Source organism: Passer domesticus, chromosome 7, assembly GCF_036417665.1.
Source record: "Passer domesticus isolate bPasDom1 chromosome 7, bPasDom1.hap1, whole genome shotgun sequence".
In the NCBI taxonomy this organism is placed as follows: domain Eukaryota; kingdom Metazoa; phylum Chordata; class Aves; order Passeriformes; family Passeridae; genus Passer; species Passer domesticus.
The window spans coordinates 38,696,142-38,719,362 of NC_087480.1; the positions used below are offsets into that span (position 1 = coordinate 38,696,142).

General features: G+C 45.4%; 1 protein-coding gene and 2 long non-coding RNA genes across 6 annotated transcripts in view; 1 reads left to right on the forward strand and 2 right to left on the reverse strand.

Moving 5' to 3' along the window:
- Positions 1–23,221, forward strand: part of NIBAN1 (niban apoptosis regulator 1) — a 77,514-nt gene that overhangs the window by 18,338 nt on the left and 35,955 nt on the right. The window contains exon 1 of one of the 4 annotated variants that reach the window (XM_064427785.1): positions 4,135–4,287. The exons of 2 other annotated variants lie outside the window; for them this stretch is intronic. In XM_064427785.1, coding sequence (XP_064283855.1) covers positions 4,233–4,287 — 55 coding nt within the window. In that variant the 5' untranslated portion in view covers positions 4,135–4,232. Of the gene's footprint in view, positions 1–4,134; positions 4,288–10,319; positions 10,339–23,221 lie in introns of those variants that run through there. One more of the 4 variants, XM_064427784.1, reaches the window with a different exon arrangement.
- On the reverse strand, positions 4,851–5,951 carry LOC135304129 (uncharacterized). The gene is made up of 2 exons (XR_010365571.1): positions 5,869–5,951; positions 4,851–5,739 (listed from the first exon to the last, which is right to left on the reverse strand). It is a non-coding gene; the product is annotated as an uncharacterized LOC135304129 (long non-coding RNA).
- LOC135304901 (uncharacterized) lies at positions 20,412–20,959 on the reverse strand. Its single transcript, XR_010366151.1, has 2 exons — positions 20,831–20,959; positions 20,412–20,736 (listed from the first exon to the last, which is right to left on the reverse strand). It is a non-coding gene; the product is annotated as an uncharacterized LOC135304901 (long non-coding RNA).

Genomic DNA, 23,221 nt, shown 5'->3' on the forward strand with positions numbered 1-23,221 from the left:
ACTCAGCAGCTTGATTATATTTTGATCTACATAACCTTTGAAAGGTAGAACTACAGATAAAATTACATAATTTTACCACCATTTACTAGTGAAATATTCCTTTGCTTTGCCTTGCCTTGCCTCCTTCATGAGTGGTTCAGCTGTCATCCGTACTTTTCAGTTACAAAAGTAAGGGGTTTTATCTGATTTCTTCATTTGAATAATGACCATAAACACCATTTTCACCTCTTTCCTGGAACATCCAGTTCATAAATGAAGCAGCATACTGTCTCCAGATCATGCCTTTTCATTTTATCTTGGTGTAAGAAAGATACTTTCTCTAGCAAGAGCAGCAATTCACTGGCACAACCCCCTCAGGGGCGTAGCAGGGTCTCTGTTGCTGAAGTTCTCAAGGTGCAATGGCACAGGGTTTTAGATAATCTCCTTAGACTCCCTTCCCAGGAGAGGGTCAAGGACCTTTTGAGGTCTCTTCCAAACCTGGGCTGCTCCATGATTCTGGGATTAGGAACTTGTCAAAATCCACTCTCCTGTGTGTGGGTTTTCAGTGCTCCATGCTGGCTGGACTCTCAGAATAAGGGCAGTAGCTAAAGCACAACCAACTCATAACCTTTTTTTTAAAGGCTATTTTATCAAAATGTTATCTTTTTGCTTTTCCAGACAGAACAGCTGTTATTCTCTTAGAGTATCTTCTGTAGCTAGATTTTAAGACCTCTGTCTAACCTTTTGAAAATAACTCATAAGAATAGCATTTTTGTTTTGCTTACAGGGAAAAGATCCAGAATATAATTCAACCAACAGTCTGTCCTGAGAAAAGGGCTGGTTTTATTTTGTCACATATCTCTCACACTGTCTGCAACCTGATTTTGACTTTCAGACAATAATAATTAGGAGTTTCCTCTAGCAATAGATGATTATTATTTATTCATTACATTTGAAGCTGGCTGTGTCAACAGCACATTGTTATCCTGCCCACAAAGCCAGCGGCCTTAAAATGGCTCCTTTCCCTTGGAGAAATCCTAGAAGGTACTTTTGGATAATAAATCATCTCTCCCAATGGATTTCACACACACCTTTCACTTTAGTGCTTCTGTTTGATAACAAACCATGTCTCTGAGGCAACCAAGAGGGCTGTGGGGGAGCACACACAGGGTGAACCTGCACTCCCTCTGGAGAAAGGGCACAGCCAAGTGCTCTTGTGCAGCTGGGCAAACAAGCTGGTTCCTTGGCACGTCCCCTTTCCAACCGCACAAGGAGGAGCAGCCAGCAAGGTGTTATCAGCCCCTCTGATGACACCTCTGCAGGCTGGCAGCCCTGTGGTTGTGTTAAGGACTGTGTGTTTGACTGACAGCCCCTGGAAGCTCACTCCATGGTGAGCCCACGGTGCTGGGAATGGACCTTGTCATGTCTGGGGCACATCAGGGTTCCATTGCAGCGGGAGATCAAATAGATGAGATTGTGGAGACAGACTCCTTCTCTTTCCCTTCCTCTCTCCCTTCCTCCTTTCCCTTAATCTCCTCCGTCCCTCCCTCCCTCCCAAAGCAGAATTCGGCAGTGACAGTGCACTACATTTTTTTGGGCACCAGAGCTCCCAGTACTTCCACTGGCTGTCTCATGGGTCCAGAGCATGAGGAAGACTCTGGTGATGTAAGAAACCACCTCCCTCCATGTCACTGTGTCACAAGTGAACTCACGGAGGCAGCAGAGGTAGATCTTCATCCCTTTGTTTGGAATTAAGAGTTTCTCCTGATCCTCTTCACTCAGGAATTCTCTTTCATTTTGCCCTTTAGAATACAATATGACCTTTAGGGTATAGTACAAAACAGGTGTTTAGAGAAGGAATTTTGGGATGTGTAAAGATAAACACAACCCTTAAAGATCAAGATTTCATAGGAGAAAAAGTGGGAAAATACTTGTTTTGACTGTATTACTTTATCAGTGCAGGTGTGTCACATCAGGTTAAAATTTAATGTGGCAAATTTCTTATCTTGAGGATGGCTTTTGTTTTAAGCAGTACATAAATAGGATCATTTATCTTTGTTTCTGATTTGGCTCATGTTTCTCATGGTGTCTTTTTAATATGATAAAGACACAAACTTTGCCATTAAAACACAGAATTTCCCTATCTTAAAAAGGAAATCACAGTCTTTAATTAGCAAGCATTTATGAAATGCCTGGGGATCTTGGGGATCAGGTAGTAACAAAGTATAGAATGTTATAACCAAATAAACTCCTCAGCTCTCATTTTGTTTCTACCCTAGCTGTAATTAGACAGGGAGGTTTCCCACTCAGGGCACGTTCTGACATCTGTTGGGGGGTATGAAGCTTCTGGGATTTGGCATATTTTCATCTGCTAAATGATGGGACAGAACTGCAATCCACTTCGTGGCTCATGAATTCTCCAAGGCTTATCTCTCCAGACTCCTGGAGCTGACTTGTCCATTTCATACGATGAAAAGCTCCTCAGCTACATTTGATAAAAGATACACTGCTCTGAGCAGAGCCTGAATTCTCCTCTGAGTGAATGCCTTCAAAACACACACCAGTAACCAGTATTTCCTCACTGCTGTCTGCTCACACAGCTCACAGAGCTGCAGTGAGAAAATCACAGCAGCCTCCTTGCTGAGAGCTCTCAAATATATTTTAAACAGAGCCTGGCTCACATGTGACCTCTGGAAGTGCTGTTGATTTAATGTTTTAGCTCAGCTGAGGTCTCTATAGACTTGTGAGACACTGGCTCAGTGATGCTCTGGATGAGCCTGCTCTCCTCAAGGTAGTGAAGCAATTGCTCCATCACACTTGGATACCACCAGTGTGTGCCCAGAGAACGTGAATTTTGGAAGGAAAGAGATTGTTTAGCACAATACTGAACTTGATGTCGCGGATCATCTGCAATATTTCAAATCTGATCAAGTTCAGTGATGGTTTAAAAACCCCAAAATGGTTGGTTTGTTCAACTCCAAGATGGTTGGTTTATTCAACCCAAACATGTTTCACCATTCTGTGATCAGCTGAGTGGCACAGGATAAACCTACCAACCTTGTCAGCAAAGCTGAAATATGTGCAAGCAATTTCACAGTGAGTGGCAGATGTGTACAAGCTGAATGAGAAGTGTTTAATGGTAAAATGAGTAACTTCCAGTCACTGTGAGCCTCCAATGTGTCAGCAAAATCCACATTCATTGCAACTCATCAGCTCCATACAGAACACATGAGGCCCAATAAGGGATGGCACCCTGCCCATGGCCAGTCAGCTGGATTAATGTTATAAAACCAGCAAAGAATAAGGAAGTATTTTAGAAAGTCACATCTGGGCACGATGTGAAATTATTATTCAGGGTAAGAGAATTCAAATATCTGTTCCATACTGTCTTACATGGCTGTGCTGAGGATCTGCAGACTGGTGTGCTTGCCTGTTTTAGGAAGTTGTTTCAATCACTGGACAATATTTACTGAAGTGATGTGTATTTTACACATCACTTGTGTAGGTTTATTGTTCATCCTGGAATCAAACACACAACAGCAATTTGCAGTATTCCTGGGAAGAGTGAGACAATACAGCCTTGAAGACTGAGCCATAAATCACAGAATCACAGAAAGATGGAATGGGCTGGGTCAGAAGGGACCTTAAAATCATCTCATTCCACCCCCTGCCACAGGCAGGGACACCTTCCACTGTCCCAGGTTTCTCCAAGCCCCATCCAGCCTGGCCTTGGACACTTTCAGGGATCCAGGGGCAGCCACAGCTTCTCTGAGCACCCTGTGCCAGGGCGTTTATCACAGAATCAGAACCATCAAGGTTGGAAGAGAACTCTAAAATGATGGAGTTCAAACATCACTCAGCACCGCCACTGTCACCCCTAAACCACATCACGCAGCGCCAGACCCCGCTGCCTCCGGGACACCTCCGGGACACTTTGGTCCCGTTTCACCGCGCTTTTACCGCGGCGCGCTCCTCAGCGTGACCTCTGCACAAACTCGGCGGAGAAACCCCACCCGTGTCCCGTGGGACGTGGATCTTGCGCCGACGAGTGACAGCGGGGCAGAACGGGGCGGGGCACGGCGAGCGGGCCTGGAGCCCAGGGCTCTCCCTTGGTGCCTGGAGCACCTCGGCTCCCTCTCGGGTCGCTCTCGGGTCCCTGCGGGGCGGGGCAGGGCCGGGGCGGGGCGGTGCCTGCGGAGGAAGCGGTGCGGGCTCGGCGGGAGCGCGGTGCTGCCGCAGCTGCGCTCCGAGCCATGGGCGCCTCTGCCTCCGCGCCGCTGGACGACAGCAAGTGCGCCTACATCCGAGGTACGGGCTGCGACACCGCTACGGGAGCCCCGGGCTGGGGAAAGCACCGGGAGCGCTCCGGGAGCCCCGGGCATCCCCGAGCTCGGGGACCGCCGGGAGCGCCCGGGGTATCCCCGGGCTCGGGAATCGCTCCGGGAGCCCCGCGCATCCCGGGCAGCGCTCGGCAGCCGGCGCACAGCTCGGGTAGAGCCGATTCTCAGCGTCCCGTGGAGCTTGGAGCAGTTTCTCAGGGCGATGCTTTATAAGTTTCCACTGCCGGAGTTAGTTGTAAGTAGAGGGTGAAGGTTGAGAGCGCGGCGCGCTGCGGCTGGGTTTGCCCGTGTGACAGATCCCGGCTCTCCGGACCCGGCAGATGCCGGGACACCGGGTTTGCCGTGTGAACCCAACCAGCCCCGCATGGGCTGATGCTGTGCCAAGCCCTTTGGAGGCAGTGGCAACGCTGCTGGTGGGTTCCGAGGTAAAAAGGTGGGTATCTTACACAGTCTGTGTAAGGGCAATTCTATATCCCATTAAAATGTTAGGAGAGAGAGAGAGCAAACAAAAAAAAATAGGCTTTAAGTTACTTTTATTGCTGTCAAACTATGAAAGAAAAGTGTAATTCTGGGGTTTGGGGTGTTTTTTTGTTAGTTGAGTAGTTTGGTGTGAAACACAGCTGACTCTTACCTGTGCTGCTTATTGCTCAGCCAGCAGGTAGAGTATTTGCAAAGCAAATTTTAATTCTGAAGATTTACAAGTGGGATAAAAGTGTGCATGAGAAAAGGAAGCCCAGTTTTAGCACTTGATGTAGGATGCATGCCGAGCCTGCGAGAGCCCTCTCTTGGAGATCAGACTCAGTGCTGAGGATTTGGGCTGGAGGGGGACTCCTGGGTGATGCCCACAACCCAGCTTGTCCTTGGATTTCTTTGCTCTGGGATGTTTGTGTGGTGCAGAGGGAATGCAAACATTGAGCTGCTGCTCTGTTAGGACTCCTTTGAAATCACAGTGGGTCTTTCAGGAGATTCCCATATTGGGAAGGATGTCCAGTTAGTAAATGGCTTTCACCCAAAAAGCAGTCAGCAGAGCTACTGGCCTCACACACCAAGATTTTTTTAACAGTTCTCCTATCAGTACTGTCAGTTTTTCCTGCCCCATTGAGGGTGGTTTTGAGTCCCATCAGAGCCCTGAGGGTGCAGTCCACGTGGATTTATATTTTTCTTTACATTCATCCCCACACTGCAGCCAAAATTGCATTTTCACAGTTCAGCATTTAATGTGCCTGCAGCTGACAGGGAGGGTACCTTGGTCATGCTGAGAGCTCTGCAGCACTCCAAACACAGTTCTTGTTTGCCCATCACATCTTGGCACGGGCAAGAGCCAGAGGGAAGTCACTGTGGGAGAAGGAATTTAAATCCTGTGCTCATCCCCTGGCTCACATCTGCTGTTGGTGCTGTGAGGATCCCCCACTCAAAGCTCCTGGTTGGAAAAATAATTAATGAGGCACTTTATACAGAGCCTGCCTGTGAATCACCACTTCCAAGGAGGAAAAGAATTGTGAAGAGCATCTTAAATAGAAACAGAGTGGGATTGAGCCAGCTCACAAACCTACTGCTGATGCTAGGCTGGGACCTGTGGGATTCAGGCCTTGCTGTCTGTCCTGCACACCTGGGTGTGATTTATTTGCAGAGGAGCTCTCTGGTGAAGAAGAACCAGGTGGAAGCACTGAGTCTGTAGCTTGATTAAGCAGTATGTTTTTCAGCTGGCTTTGTGAAGCTTAGGTGGGTTTTTCTAGTTGGATGGCAGCTCTTTTCCTCCAGAGGTGATGCAGGGGTGTCCTCAGTAAAAAGGAAATACTTGCTTATTGCCAGTCCATAGGTGCTGGAATGGGTCAGCACTGGTGAGGGAGGGAGATGGGGAGGCATAAAGCCAAAGGAGCCAGCAACACTCTCCAAACTTTGTGCATTTTGGGATGCTCCCTCATATGCCCAAATGCCAGTAGCCTCAAGACAGGAGATTACTTCAAGTGAGAGCTTAGTTCATAGTTGTTTTCATGATGGTGTAATTTAATTTCTTGTTGCTGTAATGGTAATTTAATTTGTCTGGAATTAAATGGGTTGTAAAGCCTTGTAGTTTACTCAGACAACATTTAAGCTAAAGCACAATGTAATGAGTGGAAATGAGGGGCTGAGCATTAAAGGCAGTGGATGTCCTGTGCAGGGCAGGAGTTGGACTTGATGAATCTTGTGGGTCTGTTCCAACTCTGGGTATTCCACAATTCCATGTTACAGCTTCGACATCAACACAGGTACAGTTCTACAGGTTTTCTGACTTCTGACAGTCTGCTCATGTTGATGTGGGATGAGAGGAGAACCAAATGAGGACAGGAATTACGTGAGATGTAAAATGATGTTGCAAATATGCAAACCCAGTCAGACAGGTGCTCTGTAACCCCTCCAGAGCCTGCCCTCAGCACAGGCACCCCCAGGTAGAGCCTGGGAGCTGCTCTGCTGTCTGTGCTTTCCCAGACCAGCTGCAGAAAGGAATCCCAGAGAAAACCAGGAAGGCATCCCACGCAGAGTCTCGGTTACTGAATGCAAAGCCTGGGATTTCCACCTAAAACTGCTTCCAGCTTCCATCCTCTTAGGGAAAATGGGGTAGGACTGAGCCAGCCAACACACACAGCTGTGTGTGCTTGTACATGGGGCATTTCTTAGGCAATATCATGACCTGAAAGGCATGAATTACAGAAAATGTAATTATTAACCTGGTAATGTGCATCCCCTGCTGCAAACAGTGCCTGAGAAGAGAACAGACAATGCCAATGGGTGATTTTCCAGGCAGTCTTCATAGGGAAATGGAGGCTGTGTTTGAAACTGCAAGGACAGGGATCTTCCTTGTGAAGTTTGAATCAACGGCCTAAACACTTAGTTGGGAATGAAAATGCTTTGCAAAACAATTGTTACACTCAGGACATCTCTGTATATGTTTATATCTTGTGAAGTTACATTTTGCAAGCCATTGCAACATCTTTTGTCTTTGTTGAGTAGAAATGAACGAAAATTGGTCACTGTTGGGGGAAGAACTCATGAATAAAATATCAGGACTTGATATTCCTTACTCCTACCTGAAGGAAATCAATGTCATAGTGAAATAATGGAAAAATGAGTCAGTAGGGACTCCTGTGAGCAGTGGGGACAGTTTGTGTCCTCTGGGAGAAGGTGTGTGGAGGATATTTAGGGGGAAGGGGGAGAAAGCCAGACCACATGCACTGCAGCATTACTAGGCTGGAAACCTTAGGAGTTAGGGTTTTTTTCTGTGCTGTGCAGCACAGGCCTGTTTTTCTAACCAGACCTATGGAAAAATATATTTTTCCACCTATTTAAATCCGTAAGATATTTTAAATACACACACATTGTAGGCAGTAAAATTATTTAAAGCCCTCCAAAATGAAAAGAAAATTTTATAGTAATTCCTCTAGGTTTTGGACTGGGGCCTTGAAAAAGATGACTTGTGGCAGAGATAATCCTGCTTTGTGGGATTTTGGTGGGACTACATGGAGATTATTCAGGATGTGAGCAAAAAGGAGTTTAATACATGGCAGTAATAATTAGGGGATTGGGAGTTGGTCATGTGAAAAGAGTTTATTAAAAAAAATTGTGCTCTCAGTTTACTGAGGCATGGGCTAACCTTATGATGGGAGTTGTTTGTTGGGTGAATTGTCTAATGATCCTTGAGGAGTGCTACACCCAAGAGGGAGCGGTCCAGGGGCGGTGGTGGGGAGTTTTGGGCTCGGGGTGCAATCACAAAATTCAGGAATCAGCTGAAAGTGCCTGCTAAAGCAGCTCAGTGCTATGTCCTGAGAGATACCACTGAGAGATTGTGCCAGAGGTGTCATCACTGCTGATGGAAATGTGTTGCTTAGTGTCCCTACCAGCAGACAGGAAGCAATCAAGGATGAGCTCTTACAGCTGGCAAAGATGGAACTGCCCTTAAAGTGCTGATGATTTTCCATTTCTGCACTCTCAGGAGCAGAAGTAGTAGGTGACCAAGCTCTGCCCTGTCACAAGTTGTGTGTCAGGACTAATTTTATTTTTTAATTTGCAGAAGTGGAAAGATTTTAAGCACGTAACTCTAGTAATTTCAACAGGTGCATCTCCAAAACAGTTCAGTATATGAAAAATTGAACTTCTCTGAAGGTTGTTCTTTTTGTAAAGATACCTGGTGTGCTTGACCATATCCTGGCTACCCATTTCTATAAACAGACATCTGTCCAGAGGATGAGGCTTTGCAGTCATTTGCTTTGGATTTGCTTGCTTAAATGCAGTTTCTTCCTTCCCTTCTCTTCCATCTCTGTCCTCCCCCAGGCAGGTGGGACACCCAGCACAGGGCACAGTGGCTGTGACCCTGTGGCACCCAGGATGCACCCTGTGGGTTTCCCCATTGTTTAGGAGGTTTTTCCAGGCAGAAAAACTTTTCTTTGTTGTTCTTTTGAGGTGACAGTGAAAACTATTACTTAATGTTTGTAAGAAACTTCTTTCTAAGTAATTTGTTTTACTTAGGAATTTCAGTAGGTGTGTTCCTACAAGATGTAGCATACTTGGAAGAGCAGAGAGACTCCTATTCTGTCCCAGTTTAGAGGCTGCAGGGGAGCCTGCTTTACCCTTCACTTGAAAGACAAGATAGGAAATGGGCTGTCAGCTTTCCAGGAAACCAGGTGAATAAATTCCAGCAGTGCTGCAGAGATGGGTCCCACCAACACAGAGGGACAGAACCCAAGAGCCTGATGCAGCTCTGGAGTGAAGTCTCAGCCAGCGTGCACAGAGCTGGCAGGAGGAGTGCTGCAGGATGGAGGAATGACTTGGAATTAATTGTGGAAAAGCTGGCCTTTCTTTGGACAGGCACTCAGACTGGATGTTGGATTTTCTGCTTTAAACTGTCACTTTTCCTTCTGGTTTTAATTTGCTGTGTGACTGCAAGTACAGCAGGGTTCTGTACAAGTCTTGCTGCACTCCCTGCCTTTGCTTCCAGCCTGTTCCAACCTGGTTGTTCCGTGTTCCAGAAATTCTCTCTTCCATTTTCTGTAGGTGAGCATGGCTGTGACATCATACAGAGCAGGAGTGCCCCATCCCTGGAAGTGTCCAGGGCCAGGTTGGACAGGGCCTGGAGCACCTTCCTGATCTAGTGGAAGGTGTCTCTGCTCCTGGCAGGGCTGGAATGAGATGGGCTCTAAAGTAATTCCAACAAAATTGTACAAGTGTGGGGTCTCTCTGGACTTAACAGCATCTTAGAGGCTGCTTTTCCTTTTCACCTGGTGAGGTTTGTGGTAAAAGCTGATTGGATTTGCCTGCAACTCCCAAAATCTAAGGAAGAGGTAGAATAATATTTCCATTCAGAAGCATGTATTAAATCTAGAATTCATGATAGTACCATCTATTCCAATCCAAACAGGGATAAATATCCACGGAAGGAAGAAGTGAGGTAAAGCACACAGGAAATTCAGATTTCAATAAGCATGTAAGATTCTATTATATGCAGCTTGCAAAGTTTCCAAGTTCTTGAAGACTGTAAGAAGTGAGATTTTTTAAAGGAAAATCCTTCTGGCTTTACTTGCTTTCTGAGAAGTTTTAGTGCTCAGAGAGATTGTTGCTTTTGGAGCCAGATTTTCATCCCATAGTTTTGATAGATGGTGCCTGCCTGTGCTGGAAAGGAGAGGAAGCTTCTCTTTGGGTTTTATGGCCTTTAATTCAAGGGGCCAAGTGCTTTTTCTTACCTTTTGACTGAATGCAAGCAAAAGGCATCCAGGGATTTCCATCAGGATTGATGGAAAAGGTACTTGCCACCCACGTGGACAGAATTTACTGTCCTTGGTAGCTTTCAGATTCAGCTTTGGGAGACTAAGGAAGGATATACCTTCTCTGTTCCATTTCCATTGTTCAAATAGTCCATTGTTAACTTCTCTCAAAAGCTCCACAAGCAATTGTGGAAGTTTCCAGCCATGTTATCTTGCAACAGAAATGGTCAAAATTTCCCTAATCAAAGCAGGAGTTGAAATGTTTCAGCTGTCTTTGTTAATGAGTAAGTATTGTCTGTGATCACACCCTATTTGCCTTCTGTGTATGGCTTGAGGTTTTCCTAAACCCAGCAATGCCAGTTACCCAGTTTGTGTCCCAGAGCTGCATTGGGCTCTGTGCCTCTTCAGCAGGATCATCTCAAGCCCCTGAACCACAGCAGCCCACATACAGGAACTACCCTTGAAGATGGTGTGCTGCATCACTGGGTCTGAAAAACGAAAGGTGGCTTTTCTCTGGTCTTTTTTTGGGTAGCGTGAGGGAAGGGAAACCACAGGCTTGTAGGGGAAGAAATGCATGTGGCATTTTTCATGCTTTTCTTGTCACTGTGAAAGAAACTAGTGTTGAATTAGGCACAGGGGTCAGTGGAAAGAATATGTCAATAGAAAAAGTGAGAAAAAGGATCATCCTTGCCCCAAATCTGTAATTGAGAGACACACTGTAAGTGTGCTCTGCCTTTGTTCTTGATGTTTTCCAAAATCTTGAATACTGTAAGTTCTTAAATTAGTGCAGCTTGGCCACAAATTGTAAGACAGTCTTTGCATCTGATAGACATTTTATTGGTATGAAAGGGAGAAACAGCAAGCTCTGAGATGATGAAAGCAGATTTGGTGGTGGTGCCTTTGGGCAGTGGCAGCTGCAGAGCCAGTGTCTAGGTGGGGAAGGGTGATATTCATAAGGAATGTGCTTTTAAAGTAAATAGTTTTCCTTTGCATGGAACAAACAACCACGCTGTTCTCTTCACACGTGGAGAACAATTAAAAGTTGTTCCAAGTTTTTGATCCTACTTGCAAGCATTTTACTTGCTTTTGCATTTAAAGGACAGTAATGAAACAAGGCAAACTCTTAGATCAAAGCAAGATTAAAGCTTGTGCAAATGGCTCATACTTCTGTGAAGAAAGGGTTCTCCTAAAATCTTTGTCCTGTGTCTTTCTAGTAGTTTTATATATATAAAAAAAAAAGTTTGCTGTGATTCTGCACTGAAGCTCATTTTGGTATGGATAACCGAAGATTTTAGTGTCTTTGTTTCTCTAAGTACTTAATGAAGTGTTATATCTTGAATTCATAAGCCTTTAATTTTCATGCTTTTGTGATATTTGTTAATAGGTCTGACCAAGTAGTAGCTGTTACACTATGGCTACTACTGAAGCTTTAAGGCAAAATATTTAGGTCATTGCAGTACTACCAAAGTTATTATGTAGTTATTGCATCTTTTCTATTGCATGGTGTTTAAAGCTGGGGAGTTGTCTTAGCTGCAGTGCAGGGAGCAGAAAACAAAAGCAGGGCTGACTCTTGGGCTTTTCTGAATACATGAGTAAGAGGTTAAAAGCAATATACTTTTCAAAAGTATGTAGATCTTTTTTGTATGGTTGAAATTCTTTTAGGAAACGAGTGAGGTCAGGAGTAGAGTAGTTCTTTTCTAAGCCAATATTTTAAGCCAAAACTAGCGATTCAAGTGGGTGCTTTTGGGTGCTGTTTGTGATGAGGCTGGTTCTAAGCCTGTAGCTGTGCCCTGTCCTGCACCCCGTGGTCCCTGGGGAGTGGGCAGTGCCAGGGATGTCACCCACGGTGCTGCTGTGCCCTCCTTGTTGGGAGCCCACCAGCCCAGGGTCTCCAGGTGGATTTTGGGCTGTGGACAGGGCAGGCACCCCCAGAGCCATCACAGACAGGTGGGTGCTGCTGCAGGTGGAAAAGAGCAGCAGGGTCTTGGCGTGGTGCCCACTTTCTGTACCTCCCCAGGAGCAAGCCATGATCTGTCCTCCAGAAGGAATTCTGCTTTGGAGCTTTGGCCAAGTGAGTGTGTCAGCTGATCTCCAGGCTGGGCTTTTTACACATCACTGCTGAAAGAGTGAGCATGGAGCATCCTCCTGTTAGTGGTTTCTGCCAAGAAAAGCCACCCACGGCAGTGCCTGGCAGGTTGTGGGCTCTCCCCAGCACCTCAGCACCAGTGATGCCTTTTCAAACCACAGAGAGCACGTAAGGAGATCTTTGGTAATGCTGTGAGACAGTCTTGTTCATAGCTCCCCAAAATGCCGGTGTTTTACCAGGCCCTTGTTCATAGCTCCCCAAAATTCTGGTGCTTTTCCAGGTTCATTCCTTTGTCCATGGCTCCCCAAAATGCTGGTGTTTTACCAGGGTAATTCCTTGTTCATAGCTCCCCAAAATTCTGGTGTTTTTCCAGGTTCATTCCTTTGTCCATGGCTCCCCAAAATGCTGGTGTTTTTCCAGGGTCATGGCTCCCCAAAATGCCGGTGTTTTTCCAGGTTCATTCCGTGTTGTGCTTCTAGGGTCAGGGCATGTTTTGGGTGTGGCTCTGAGGCATTGCACCAGGTGACCTGCAGAAAAGGTCATTTGCTCCTCAATTCCGTGTGGGATGTTTTGTGGGGGGGTGTTTGTCCTCACAGGGAGTGGGGCACAGAGATCACAAGGTAGTGCTTGTTCCTGGTTCTTTACTCTGTAAGCAGGCAGAGCTAAAGCTCAGGGAACTGCAGACACAGGACCAGGTTGTGGCAGGAGCAGGAGAAGCAGCCTGTGCCAGCCTTGGAGCAGGGACAGCCCCTGCAGCAGCTCCAGCTCACCCTCCTGATGGATCCCAGCAGGAACAGTCAAAGATTGACACACTGCTGGGACCAGCTGGACCCTTAAGCACCCAGGAGCATGCACTCACAGAATCATGGAATGGTTTGGGCTGGAAGGGACCTCAAAGCCCATCCAGTGCCACCCCTGCCATGGGCAGGGACACTGTCCACAAGCCCAGGTTGCTCCAAGCCCTGTCCAACCTGGCCTTGGACACTGCCAGGGATCCAGGGCAGCCACAGCTTCTCTGGGCACCCTGTGCCAGGGCCTGCCACCCTCATAGGGAAGAATTTCTTCCCAACATCCCCTCTAACCCTGCCCTCTGGCAGTTTAAAATAATTCCTCCTTGTTCTGTCACTATCTGCCCTGTTCTTAATTTTTTATAAGTCCCCCATAAGTTCTGACAGGCTTCAACAAGGTCTCCCCGAAGCCGCTTCTTCTCCAGGGTGAACAATCCCAGCTCCCTCTCTGTCACAAAATGCTTTCACATCCAACCTTAGAAATAAATACCTACAGCTTCTGTATGTTACAAAGCCACCTGGGGTTTCCCCTGGAGGTTTATGTTCCATGTGAAGGGAGCTGCAGGTTTTGCAGGGCTCAGAGGCCACCTCTGGCCATGCTTACCAAATCCCTGCTCCCTTCCTGGGATAGCCCATTTACTACTGAATTTTGGTTCACTGTGTTTGGGACCTCAGCTAAAAAATGTACCCTCATGTGCTGTATCTGGAAATTTTCTGCCTGCCAAGGAGCTTTTCCTTGCTCTTTTCAGAGGTACGTGGTTGTTGCTAAGTCAGATGTACAGAAGGTGCCAGCTCCATCCCACTCAGAATCCATCTCCTCAGCCTCTCTCATCTCCTGTCTCAGGAAGGCATTTCTAAAGCTTTACGTGGTATTTCCCTTCCTCTGCATAAACCACAGTTGCTGTTTGTGCTGTGGCTCTCTGCAGGGCATTGTTGTGACTTTGGAGATGCCAGGCTTGGAGCAGGATTTGGGATATTAAATACCTTGTGTGAACACTGTCTAAAGACCAGCTTGCTTTTACTGGGCATGATACAGAGGATCTTTATGTATTTCACTTGATATTCCAATATTGCAGTGGTCACACGAGAGGAGAGGCAAGTTCTCATCCTCCCCAGGCAAAGATTTAATGGCTGGGCCTGTGCAAAAGAAAGGACAAAAAGGCTTTTTTGCTTTTTAAGGTTATTCTGTAAAGTAATATCACTGTAATTTAGTCTGCCAGACACTTTCCAGTGTTTGCAGTTGCAGATGAGGCTTTGCCAGCCTTCAGCTGTCCAGACTGAAGTTTCCATGCTGAGCATCTGCCACAAATTGCCATTTTGAGAAAACTGCAGCTAAAATGGATGAAGTTTTTTGGGTTTTTTTTGGGGTTTTTTGTTGTTTTTTTTTTCATTTGGGTTGGTTGGTTGGTTGGTTGGTTTTGGTTTGTTGGGTTTTTGGGGAGGGGAGGTTTTGGGGTTTTTTTGTGAATTAATTTAAAGAAAACATCCTTTCCTTTTCTTTTGAGCAGGTCAGGCATGTCCTGCAGGCAAGGGAAGGGTTTGGGGGCCATGAAGGTAGAATAGGGGAAACTGGAGGGGAGTGGGAAAGGAGCTTTCCAGCCACTGCCCTTGCTCCCTGCTGGACTAAACCCTCTTGTTTCCACGTTTGCCCTCGGTGCAGGCTAGAAAAAGCTGCCACAGCTCCCAGCAGCTGTTCACAGCCATGGGCAAAGCAAACACAGCTTTGTACCTTACAGGCTCGAGTGAGAGAGGAAGGCTCCATGGATCTGAAGCCCTGAACTCATTGCTGGTGCTCAAAGGGGACCAGGGTGCACAGGCTTATCTTTGGTGTGTGTTTTATCTTTGGTGTGTGTTTTTCTACTGCTTCATTCAGTAGGAAGCCCCAGATTCATTGCTTGGGTTTTTTCTTTCCTTCTGGGATTTCCTGTGCACCTGCCAAGCTGCAGAGTGCTGTGCAGTCACTGCTTAGCTGATCTTGCTGCTGTTTGATTTCATGGCTGAGGAGTTACGGCTTTTATTTGGGGCTTGACAAACCTGGTGCCTGATTTTTTGGGAGCTGATGATTTTGATGCTCTCCCCAAGTTTCTAGCCAGGTTCTTGCTTTGCTCGGGCACTCAGCACTTCTCTAAATCAGGAAAAGAAGGTGGCAGGAACCATGTGAGACCTTCTTCTGTAAGTGCCACATGTTTTGTCCAGCTTTACATTCTGCAGTAGAGATAGATCCACTTTTCTGGGGTGATGTTTACCTGTTTTTAAATATAAATCAAGTTCCTGTTATTTCCAGCTCACTGTGCCACAAACTTTCAGAGCTCTGCAATGAATGGGACAGGTACATATGAGGTAGAAGATGGTATTTTTAGGTGTGATTGTAAAGGAAAGTAACTTTAATTACTGCTGCTTGTGCTCCCTCTGCCTGGACATGGCACTCAGTGGGTGACATGTGGTGGACATCAGGCACAGGTTGGACTCAGTGGTCTGGGAGGGTTTTCCAACCTGAATGATTCTGGTATGCTGTGTTTCCATCATGTCCTACCAAACCCAAGGGAAGCAGTGGGGAGGAAGAGTGCCCAGAACAAAACTGGGGCTGTATTTGGTATGGGACACACCTGAGATCCGTGACAAAAGAAGCTTCTGGGGAAGACTTTGGAGCTTGGGCTTGGTGTGTTCAGCCCTTAGGAGCTGTGGCCACACAGTGGTGACATCAAAACTGAGGCAGCATGGGTTTGTTCAAAGAGGAAGCTGAGTTCTGAGTGAATGAAGGAGGAAGGCCCCATCTGAAATCAGCACCAGCTTCCCTTACAGCTGGAAAGAGCACAAAGCAGCCCAGCACATCCCATACCAGAATGGTATGACTAAAGCTGATACCACACTGGCAGACAGAGGAGTCACCGGCGTAAACAATCATCCCACGCCACTGTGGTGCTCAGAGTGTGAAGTACTACGTGGTAATTTTGAGCAAGAGCTTGTGGTTTGTTAGTTACTCATCTCTTGCTACACGGCTTTTTCTTCGCGTGCCTTAAATGTGCAGGCAGCAGGAAGTGTGGTCAACTGAAAAGTTGCTCTTTCTGTAGAGCTTGGCATTGGCAGGTGTTACTTTTGTGACCATAAACCAAATTTATGCTTGCCTTGGGGGTGCTCCTAAACCTGGATCTCACAGGGTGTTGGTGCTGGAGGGAAGCACTGGCTGGGTTTGATTGTTACCATCTGCAAAAGAGCTGCTTTTAAATAAAACCCAGCCTCCCTGACAGCCGAGTGTCTGGGGTTGTGCTGTGGAGGGGCTACCCCAAAACTCAGCTGACTCTGGGGATGCTGCACAGTGCTGGGTTTCTGTGGCTGTTGTGTTTGGTCTCCTTGGCTGAATCCGTGCCAGGGGTGTGAGTGTGCACAGCCTTGGGAGGATGTGAGAGCTGCATTTCAGATGGGGCCCATCTCTCTATTCAGAGATTTAACTCTGTTTGGAAGATGAGAATGGAGACATCTGTAAAAAGTAACAGTCCCCCTTCCTTCCAGAAAAAGGCTATGAGCTTTCCAGCTGTTGGCTAAGACAGGTTTTCCTGTTGAAATAGCTTTTGTCTGAAGTAAGTCTAAAACAATATGGTTATAGTAACTGAAAATATTTCTTTGTCAATTCTAGTTGTAAATCCAAGTGTTTTGATTCATTGCTACTTCTTGTAGCAGCTGTTTGGTCCACAAAACCTTATGGAATCTTCCAGTGAAGTGCCTGCTGCTGGTAAAATGCAGTTTTGCTTATTTTGTGTATTTTCCTTACCATATTTCTGTGACTAATTTTCTTTTATCTTCACGGTCTCACAATTCCAGAACACACTCTTGCTTTCCTTCAGAAGTCCCATCATCCTAAATAATGCAAAGACAAGCCCATAACATTCATTCATGTGGTTCTTGTTTGCAACCACAATAAAATGGATTGTGCCATGCATTTGTCAGCTGATGCCATCCTATATTCATAAAATTTGCTTGGGATCTTTTCTTAGTTCTGCAGAGTTTAAAGATGAGCTTATTAGGCATCTCTCTGATGTGTAATTATTCTGGGCTGAATAACGTTAATCAGAATATATGCAATTTATATACAGTAGGTAGGCAAAGAAGTGTGTATGTTTAAAAAATTAGTTTGCCAGAGCAGATTTGCAATAAAAGTGGATCTAATGCACTTGAGATTTCTATTTTCTTTTGAATACCTTTTTTAAAAAAAACAAAGCATGTTTGCTGGCTCAGGAAGGTTTTACTTCTGTATGGTGAGTGTCTTGACAACATTTCTGTGTTTTATTTCAATTTCAAGACATGCTATTTTACAAATCAGAGGAGCCCTCAGAGATTAGGAGTTTAAGAAGCATGTCATGGTATCTGCTCAGTCTGGAAGCCAGGGCTGCATGATCTCCTCTGGCTTGGTTGGTGTTGCTCTGTACCAGGCATTCTTGGATGAGCTAAGACCTGATGCTTTCGTGTCTCTCTCAGCAGGTTCTTCTGAAGCACACTAAGCAGATATTTTTAATACACCCAACCAAAAATTGTGATTTTTAGAATGCCAGCTGGCATTTAGAGCTCCAGCTTGGCTTCAGAGGTGCTGAGCACCCACCTGGCAGCTGCTGGTTGGTACCAGCTCTTCTGGGAACAGGAGGAGTTGCCTCACACCAGGGGCAGAAAAAGTAACTGTGAAAAAATGCCTTTGAATTTTCAGTGTGTGTGTCTTCTTAGTGCCAGGGGTGCTTCTAGAGTGGAAGTAATTACAACAGAAGGACCTGACCTCATTTCTTGTTCCAAAGGGGTTGTAAGAAGACTGTCATCTCCTGAGCAATGGATTTGTGGCTGTTGCCTAAGGCACGTGTCCCTCAGAGGGAACAGAATTGGAAACCAGGATGTTAAATCTGTGCTTTGTTCTCCTGACCTCGGCATTTCTGAGACTGGTGAAGAAACAGTCCTGACTCCATTTAAGCCCAAACCTTTGGAGCCAGAAGGTTCAGCCTGACTGACTTGTTTATGAAGGCTTGGTGCACTTTTGCTAGTAAAGCTCAGAGTAGAGCAGGAACCATAAGATCCATTTATTCAACACTGTCTATGTGTTTTTTCACTGGAAATGACAAAAACCCCATGAATCTTATTGGTGGGTTTTGTGAATACACTTTTCCAGAATTCTTGTTCTTGTTCCATTACACTTTTCACTGCTCTGCTTTTTCCTTAATCAAGAGCCTGCCTGTTTGTGTGAAGCTGCTGGGTTTATGCAAAAGCTGTGGTGAAGCAGTTGGTGAAACAGTTGGCTCAGAGATGCTTGAAAGGACAAATAGCACAGAAACAGTGTCTCAGGGCAGCAAAAAGTTCTGCTGCTGCCTGAGCAGCATCTCGTTGGAAGGGATGACTGATTGTACAATAAAGGTCTTTGGGAGTAGTAATAAGGAGTGGAAAAGTCTCTGAAAGGTTGTTGTGGATCCAGGAGCTCTTCAGGGTGTTTTGAAGCCACACTGGATGCTGTTAAGTGAGAGAATATTTCATAGAATTTCAGGGCTCATCTTTCACCTCGTCAGGCTGGTGAAGTCCCATCAACCCAAATGAAGACAGAAAATGGGTTTGTGTGGTTTTCCCTGTATTTGTTTCTCAGAAAGCCACAGGCTGCCTTTAAGGCACCCTTGAAAAAATGCAAACATGGCTTGAAATGTAGCTCTAGTGAGGAAATGCAGGCAGGCATTGGAGGAATTCAGGTTTGGATGAGACTCAGAATGAGCATTGTTAGACAGGGGCTAAATATGTTTAAAGTCACATTACTAGTGATTACTTCTGCATTCACAAAGTGAAAATGTGATCTGATACACATAAATTTGCCAAATAAAACCCTTACCACACAGCTCTTGCATATTGCATTCTTAGGGCTGCCTTTTTCTTGGTGCCATAAATAAAGCATTTTGCAAAACACAGAAAGATGAAGAATTTAAGTTTTGATACAGACAATTGAAACATACTCTTCTCCAGAAAGAGGGAACATGTCAGCATCCACAGTGGCAGGAGCTCAGATTGGATTGATGGGGAGAACTTCATAGAGACCTTTGATGGAAGAGCTGGAACTTACAAAACTGGAGCTGCAGAACCAGTCGTACAAAGGTGTGAGAGATGAAAGCAAACTGTTAAATGCATTGCCACCACGAATATAAACCCAAGCCTTGCACATCTCCTGGTTGGTTTTGTGTAGCCACAGGTCCTGCTGTGCAGGCAGGTGAGTTTGGTGTGTCTGTACATGGAGAGCCTCCAGAGGCACAGGGTCACTGTGAACCAGCAGGAGAGCTCTCACCAACCCATTTCCCAATAAATTCTCAGGAACAAATTTCCTTTTCTTAATAATAACCTGCCCAGCTGCCTTTTTGAGCCCAGACCTCACGTGGTGCCACTGTACAAACACAGCACAGGGAGAAGGTGGTTTGGATTTGGTTTTTTCCTTTCAAGTCGTGTTGTCACAAGCCCTTTTGAACGTGAAAGATAAATGGAGAGGAAATGAGGCAACTTATCTCCCTTCTTTTTTTTTTCAAGAAGGAAGGAGCATTGAAACGTTGGGGCGGAAGAGCCGAGGAGCCTCAAGCACAGGCTTAGTGAGAGGGACTATGGCTGAGTGGAGCTTCTCCCTGGGAAGCCCTCTCAGAAATGGAGAAAACAAACACCAGTGGTGACTATTGTCCTCCCAGTGATGCTTTCACAAGTGTTTGAGGATCTGAAAGTGGTCTAGGAGGAAGAAGAATAATGCAGGGCACTTGGCATGCCAGGTGGGTGGATGGAACCCCTCTGAGCTGATTTCACTGAATAAAAGTGGGCTTTGGTGAAGCCAGCCCCATGGAGGAAACGAGGCACCTGGCACCTGCAGAGCTGTGTCACCACCTTCCTGTCACAGCAAGTGGCACTGTGGCTGTGCCTGTCTGGGAGCTGCAGTCAGACACTCTGTCGGGCTCTGGCCTTTCTCTGGGTTATGGTTAAAAATAGCAGCCTGAAAAAGAAAATAAATACTTTTGAACAGTGTGCCGGAACAGAGGGGCCTTAAACCCCCACGTCTGCACAGGAGAGACTGTAAGAGGAGTGTTCCTTTGTGTGTGTCCGCTGTGGCATTTGTATCAAATTCTTTCTGAACACAGTTCTTTGGTTTCCCTTTTTCCCTACATTCCCCTGACCTGTGTCCTTGTCACCTGGGAGTATTTCTGCCTCTGGTGATGTGGGTTGTAGGAACAGCAAATCTGGGGAATGTAAAGGTAATCCCTCATGTTTGACACTGGTGCAGTTGCAGAAAGTTAGGGGTTGTTTGGATTTTTACTTGACCTCTTTTCAGGATAAAATTTTGGAAATTATTCTCAACTTAGTAGCAGAAGGTGTGTTTTTATTAAGAAGGTCCCAGCTTTAATTTAGAAGGAATCAAAGGCCAAGAACTCTGCCAAGTAAAGAATGATTATTGAAGTTTAATGGGTCCTTTGAGCTTTGCCAGAGAAAGACCCCTAAATGTTTAGATTGTTTTGTTTTATTCTTTTATAGTGCTTTGGAAATACTGGGATCTTCATTATGGTCTTGTTCAACTTTGAATGGGAGAAAAGAGGGAAAAGGAGGCCACTGCCATGTCTCCCATGTTGAGAACCCCCAGGCAGCCAGAGAGCCATCTCCCATCTTCTATTTGTCCTTTCCCCTTCATTTTGTTTTCATTTGCCTCATTTTCTCTGCTTCTTGCCTTGAATTGTCCCTGGACCAGATTTAGTAGGGCCTTTTGGAGTGGTTTCATTGCTTTCACAAGGGAAGAAGCCAATTCTGTTCCTTTTGCACCTGTTTCACAGCTGGAAGCAAAAGGCTGTGACCTGTCCTGAAGTGGGACTTTGGGGCAGCCACAGCTGCTGTGGGAGAGTCAAAGTGTGAGCGAGAGAACCAGACCAGGATTGAGGAGATGTGGTCAAGGTCTCCCTTTCCAGCAGCCTCAGTGTATCTTGCTCCCTTCATGCCACCCTTTTTTGAAGGAGCCTGGATCAGGGGCTGATGCTCTGGTGCCCTTCCCAGTGTTTCTGCACTGATTTGAATGATAAAGCTGGTCTGGTGCGTCACAGAGCTGTAGTTCCCCTTCCCCATCTGCCATAAGCACAGAAGAAGCTGTCTTACACAGGGCTGGGTGAGCAGCTTCATGTGATAATTACACACTTGTCTTCTAAATTCCACCTTAACTGATGCTTTTTAGCAGTCGTGTGAAGAAACCTTTCCCACAGGATGAGGCGCCGACGCTTCCTCCTGTCTCTCTGCAGAGTGAGAAGTGAACAGTGTGGATTTCCTGAATTACCATCCATGGAAGGGCAGAGAGGGCCTTGTTTGTGAAAGGGGAGACCTTCAGTTGCATGAGCATAGACCCTTTTAATGCCTGGAAGTATTCCTTGCAAAGGAATGAATGCAATAATTTTTAAAAATCAATTTATTTCTAAAGCTTTCGCAAGCGTTTTTAGAGCTATTATGTTATTTTTCTGAACATGAGAACAGACTACCAGCGAGGAGAGTTTGTCTAGTTTGTCTTAGCTAAGGCTTTGAGGGATTGACCACAGTGTAGTGCTGTGGAACAGTTTTGTCTTGTAGGTTGTGTCAGCCTAGGACAATTCCTTGAACAATTCCCTGAACAATTCCTGCTGTAGCATCTCCAAGGCCAACAAACTCCATGTGAGGTCAGAAAGGGATCCCATTGTATCACCCTGCTGTGTAACAACAAAATATATAACAGATCAAAGAGACTTCATAAGCCTTGTAACAACAAAATATATGACACATTAAAGAGATTTTATAGGCTTCACTCGAACCTCTAAGTTTTATAAAGTAAGTTCTCCCGTCCTCTGCCCAATGTTTTGCTCGGACAAGTTACACTTTCCTTAGTCATATTCCAGTATTATAACCTGAAACTAGTGAGAGCCTGAACAAATGACTAAATATACACTGCAAAGGAAAAATGTTCCCATTTTTGTTGTTCAAGCTGAATGCAAAGTGGGAGGTCAGGTAAAAAAATTTTAAAATTCTTTGGAATGTGAAGTGGATTTTCCGTACTCCTCTTCCTGTATTATAGTTTTATTAGAAGCTTAATATTATATACATATATATATATATGTATAAATTTTTGTCCTTTTTAAAAGAGGGGGAAAGAGGAATAAAACTAATTATTGATTTTCCAACAAAAAGTTGGCTCTTTGTCCCCCTCACAGTTGCTGCCCTACAGAGGACCAAGGCAAGGAGGTGTTGGCACGAGGAAAGCAAGCCAGGTGAAATTGGGAAATGGTCCCAAATGGCAAAACTGTGACATGGGTATGGCCTTGGGCTTAAAAAATCTGAATGGTGCTTGTTTGGGTTAAAATCTGTGTACTCACCCAGGTGTTGTTGTGAAGTTCAGAATGGCAAGAAGGGGCTGTGAGGCTGAAATTATTTCCTGTGATAAAATCAAGTGGTGTGGTTGTGTTGGAAGGTCATTAAAGTAAATGTCCTTGCTCGGAGACCTCTGTTTAGTTTAGAGATTAGTCTTGGTTTTGCCCTTCTTGCACAGAGGCTTAGCTGAAAATCCTTTGCAAATCATGGTATTTACTCATTTTCAGTGTGTACAGGAGCCAAAAGTGAAGCAAACGCCTTAGAACTGATGAGGAAATTTGTAACAAAAGAGGCTCCAGTGTCACCATTATTCTCATTTTGTTACTCTGTTTTGTGCAGTTTGTGTGTTTGTTGAAGGGAAGTGGAATAAAATCCTGCCATGGAATAATGACCTTCTGCTACAGTGCTTAAAAAGTAATTGTTTTGTGGGAAATACTCTGAGGAGTCCATCTGGGCTGATGGTGACAGGAGTTGGAATGGTGAGGGAATAAAGGGAATTTATGACTAAGGTAAGGAAACCTCAGAATAAATGAAGCCTCTCAAGGAAAGATATGTGTGTACTCATAGCTTTGGCCAATGTCCTGCACTCCCTGGAGTAATTTTGTGATAGAGCCATGTAGTGTGGTATGATTTGGCAAAATAATTAAGAAAAAAGGAATTAGTAAAAATATCTCCCAGATTTGTATGAGCATATGCCAAGCATTGCATGGAAATAATCTTCTGAAGGTGTGTGTGTCAATATAAATATATATATATTCAGAAAAAAGCTTCAGCTAGTGTCATGAAGATGGTTATTTCTGTGATCTATGTCTCTGTGTCATTTTGCCTTGTGGATGCTTGGGCAGTGAGGTAACTGTCACCCGAAAGGGAGGGAAGGGGGAATACATCATCCTGATTTAAAGGGTGATGCAGCATTGGCTTGCATTTTTGGAATGC